Raw genomic sequence first — 4,939 nt, forward strand, 5'->3', positions numbered from 1 at the left:
TAAAAAAACTAGGTTTGGATGTAGATAGTGCTAAGAACAATGAGGCAAATGAAGATGCATACATTACTAGAGAAACTGTGGAAATAAGAGACAAAGTATAGGTGCATTTGAATCCAGAGAAGTATGAAGTTTGAGGATAATATCAACGAACAAAGAGTAGCCGTTTAAATTGTTTGTGGGGCCACCCATAATTTCGTATCAGCATTTGAAATTTCCAACTAAAAGAATAGAACAATAGAAATTCCAATTGGAACGGGGATAGAAGTCAATGGAAGACGAGTGTGTATGATTATGCAAGTATTGGAATTTGTAAGTGGTTGAAGAATTCTTGCTCTCAAGTTGGGTAACTCAGGAGTGAATATTAGGAATGCAGTGGTTAACTACTCACACTAATTGGGGACTCAAGTAATAAAGTTCCAAATTGAAAAAGAGAATGGACTTATCAAGACGAGGCATTCTGTTATGATGTCATATCGGCTGAAAGTACCATAAGTTGGTGGCTTATAAGTCTAGGTGTCCCCTTCACCTTCAATCTGGCTGAAGTGTACAATTTTCACATTTGTTAACAGAATAATCCACAATTTTACAAGTCCACATTATGTTTAATAACACTATATTCATATTGTATTTCCTGCCCAAAAATACATAAATACAACACCTTATATGCAGAATTTGTTTGATTTCTGAATATAAGTAGTGATCATCGACTTATATACAATTCATCCCGTAAACATACTAACAAATAAAAAGCTATTGCAAACCCTAATTATTCAACCTTCATCACAAACACACTACGATTATACATGAAGAATCCATTTTGAATACCCAATACATAAATATATACCTTTTTGGGTTTTATCCAGTGTATTTTCTTCTCCATCTTCTTTGTTGGCGTGTTTCTGCTCAATAAAGTGAGGAATAAAATTGAAGATTTTAGAAGTAAGTTGCTATTATCTATAAAAAATATTCCTAAAAAGAAAATTGACAAGAAATATTTAGCTATTTTGTGTACTTTTCCCTTTAATTATATAAAAGTAATTATTTTCACTTGGTTCAGAGTACAAATTTCATTTCATTTATAATAAAAGGTACTTCAAGAATAATAACACCCAAGTAGTAGAATTGGAACAACTTATAATTGGTAGCTAAAACTAGAAAAAATTAGAAGTTGCTATTATATATAAAAGAGGTAAACTTCCTAAAACAAATGGACAAGAACCTTTAATAACATATAATTAGAGTTAAATGCTAGAAATAGCACTGATTGTTTATCATAGAATTCTACTTCCATTTCTTCTTATTGCAACATTATACTTTGAAAAAAACTACCTGATAATAGCAATGTCATCCAAATAGAAAACAAGTTTAAATGCTATAACTAGGTAGATTTTTCAAAGTATAACATCCTGGTAAAAAAAAAATTTGGAAGTACAATGCTACAAATCAGTAGTATTTTCAATATACATTGTCTTAATAAGAAAAAAAAAAACTGAAAGTACAATTTTGTAACAGAAACAAATGAAAATAGGATGCTATAATACACAAATAAATAAATGTACATTGCTATTTCTTCTATTTCATGCTATATAATTATTTATTTTCACTTGGTTATAATAAGTAAAGAAATTGAAAGTACAATGCTATAATAAAACAAAAAAAATCAAAAGCACACTTCTGTAACAGAAAGAAATCAAAGTAGATGCCATATATATATATATATATATATATATATATATATATATATATATATATATATATATATATATATATATATATATATATATATATATATAGTTGTGCAGCATACCAGGAAGTAAAGATATGGACCGAAGAAGCTACTTCGAACTCCGCCGGGGAGCATTATCAGCCGGTAGCGGCACCACCCTCTGAGCTGACGGCCGTAGGCGTGGAAGAAACACCGGTGAGCAACACAGGAAAGCAAAAAAAGACAACGTTGTAAACACCACAATACTAATCCACACGAAAATTGTTATCCTCCAAGACCACAAAATCCTTTTGAAAAAGGGAAGTTGCGACTCGAGTTTAAGAAACGCAGTGTATATTTCCGGCAAACCGCCGCCCTTTGCAAATTGTGCCCGTGGTTCCAGCACCACCCTCACGCCGGAAGTTGGGATTTTCCGTTCTGTGTATTCTCTAAATTTGATTTCTACGGTTTGGGATTCCGATGAGTAGCCCGTGATTAATGGTGCGAGTTTAAGAAACGTTGTTAGAAGGCGAATAGGAGGGCTTTTGAAATGTAGCATGCATAGTTGTGTTGTGGTTGCAAGGAATTTTCCGCTTTCTGAGAGAAAGTCTACCCGTACCTTCAAAGAAAGTTTGATTTACAATGGTCAAATTGCAAGAAATATAGCAATGTTAATCCATTTAATATATATTGCAAGAAATATAGCAAGTCTAGCCCACTTGGCTAACTTACAAGGTGTTTCTAATAAGGAGGTCTTGGGTTCAATCCCAGGCATATACGAAAAGAAAATAAAAAAAATTAAATGAAAAGATGTTGCTATTTCTCGTATTTAAACCCTTTTGTTTATTTTAAAGTATGTGCGAAAGTAATCTGAATGACAATTGTAAATTAATCTACTTGATTATAACAAAAAACAAAGGTTGACACTCAGCTTCTTCGAAGGATCACCTCAAGATAAATACTCCCTCCGTCCCAAATTAATTGTCCACTTTTGACTTTTGAAGTCTTTTTTCTCCAACTTTGACCTTAAATATTTTTATTTGTGTTATTTATTACTTGATGAAACTTATAACAATGAAAAGACATTTAATATACAATTTATTCATATATTTTTCATCAAGTATTATCTATCAAACACGAAAATATTTAAGGTCAAAGTTGAAGAATAAAGACTTCAAAAGTCAAATGTGGACAATTAATTTGGGACGGAGGTAGTATAAGGCTTAAATGCAAGAAATAGCAACACACTTTCATTTATTTTCTGTTTTATGTCATCCTACTTTTTTTTCATTCTATTAAGCATTATACTTTCAATTTTTTTCTTCATATGATAAGGCTTTATATTTTGACAATTCCACCCAGTTATGGCACTCTGCTTTTAAAAAAAAAAAAATCACATTAAGATATTATACTATAAAAAGCCAACCCAATTACAACAGCATAAATTGCTTTGTATTCGAATGGTATTGCTATAACCGGGTAGATTATTCAAAGTACAATGACATAATAGGAATACATCATAGTAGCATCCTATAATAACTAAATCAATGACTGTGTGTTACTATTTCTTGCTTTCAATCCTAAATAAAAGAGTTAGATACAAGAAATAACAAGATACTTTCATTATTTGTGCATTAAAGAATAAATGCATGATACTACCATTTCATCATATTACAACAGTCTAGTTCCTAATGTCTACCCAACTATAGCAGAAGCTTATTCAATACCTGGAAGATCCCAAGATTTCTGTTGTAGTATGATTCTGGCAAGGTTAAAGAGACAGTAGCCTGTAGTTTGTGATCATGAGGTATAATCCGTGATTGAGCAACATCCCCAAATTTTATATTTTCATCACAACCCAAACAAAATGGCTGTTGAGAAGACATTATTGGCACAAAAGCCATGGGAGTATCTTGAGTATAATCAAAATTCAATTGCTGGACTTTATGAAAAGGCACTTCCGTGATGAATTTCATTATTGTGCCACTGATAACAAGCGAGAAAACTACTAAACCAATCAAAATGAAACCAATGAAAGCTGACCACAACAATCCCCATCCTATTTGCAGACATAACTTCCATGTTGATTTTTTTCCTGTGATCCATTGAAACAAAACCCTTTTGACATTACCAAAGCAGAACTTTAATAGAGTTGAAATGTTTCTTATCAGGTAACCTTTTGCAGTCTTCACAATGGCGAAAGGATCGATAAGAAAAAGGTAAGATGAATGCAGTAACCATATGGGAAATGTGACAAAGCCAACTAACAAAGTTATTTGGAATGAAATAGCTCTGAGTGTTAATCCTGCTAAGGTGAAAAGCAAATTCGAACCAGAATTCGGTGAATCCACCATAACAGATTCATCACTGACATTTTCATCAGCAGTAACAGTGGTGATTACGCTAGAATTTGAGGAATTCACACTTGTTGCATCGGCAAATCGCTTCCCAACTCTGTCTGAGTTAGCACGAACTTTAGTAAGATTCAGTTTGCCATTCAATTTCTCAGTATCCTTCAAATTCCATAACTTGTGCTTCTTTCCCGGAGAAATAATAGATTCATTAACATCAAAATCTACTAAACCATCGGCACTATTTTTAAAAGGAGACAATGGATGTTCTTTCGAACTTTGTCGGGGAATGTGTCGACGGCGTCGGACACCGGTATAGGAAGAGAATGATTGCGACTCCGGCTTGTGCTTTGATAGGTTTGAAATTGAGTCCCAGCAGTTGTCATCGATCTCAGAAACTGATGAAGAGTTCGATTGGGGGACTGAGTATTCAAACTCAATAGAGTTGGAAGCCTCTAAGAGGGGGAATTCTTCAAGGGAATCGCTGAATTTGGTATCCTCTTCTTCGGTGAGACACGATCCTGAGTCTTGTTGTCCCATTGAAAACGGAAAGACAGGGAAACTCAGCTTAGGGTTAGGTGATAACGGAGGAGAGGCAGAGAGGGATTTGGGTAAGATGATTTCTGTGATTTCTGTTCCGTTTTCACGGTAGAAAACAAAAATCATGTCTTTTTCATTGAAGACGTGTTCCTTACCAGAAAAAATATGTAATATTATACTCAAAATGTTTAATGACAAATAATTTGTTTTTGGGTGATTTTTGGGGGAAAATGATCTAAAAGCCCTTAAATTTTTTAAAAAATGTCGGTTTTATTTTTGGATGTGTTTTAAGTCCAGTATAGCACGATGTTTTGTTTAATTTGTTCATTTATATTCTTGTAGC

General features: G+C 33.1%; 1 protein-coding gene across 1 annotated transcript; it reads right to left on the reverse strand.

The window, feature by feature from the left end:
* Nucleotides 1-596: 596 nt before the first annotated feature.
* Nucleotides 597-4,737, reverse strand: LOC111891179 (seipin-2). The gene is made up of 3 exons (XM_052764515.1): nt 3,433-4,737; nt 1,808-2,324; nt 597-899 (listed from the first exon to the last, which is right to left on the reverse strand). The coding sequence occupies exons 1-2, from the start codon at nt 4,720-4,722 to the stop codon at nt 1,836-1,838; spliced, it is 1,779 nt and encodes a 592-aa protein (XP_052620475.1). The 5' UTR covers nt 4,723-4,737; the 3' UTR covers nt 597-899; nt 1,808-1,835.
* Between the last annotated feature and the right edge of the window lie 202 nt (nt 4,738-4,939).

Source organism: Lactuca sativa, chromosome 1, assembly GCF_002870075.4.
Source record: "Lactuca sativa cultivar Salinas chromosome 1, Lsat_Salinas_v11, whole genome shotgun sequence".
Classification (NCBI taxonomy): Eukaryota; Viridiplantae; Streptophyta; class Magnoliopsida; order Asterales; family Asteraceae; genus Lactuca; species Lactuca sativa.

Coding starts and splice junctions, on each gene's coding strand:
- LOC111891179 (XM_052764515.1), bottom strand. CDS start 4,722: ATGATTTTTGTTTTCTACCGTGAAAACGGAACAGAAATCACAGAAATC. Junction 2,325..3,432: donor GAAATCTTGGGATCTTCCAG/GTATTGAATAAG, acceptor CTTTCTTTGAAG/GTACGGGTAGACTTTCTCTC.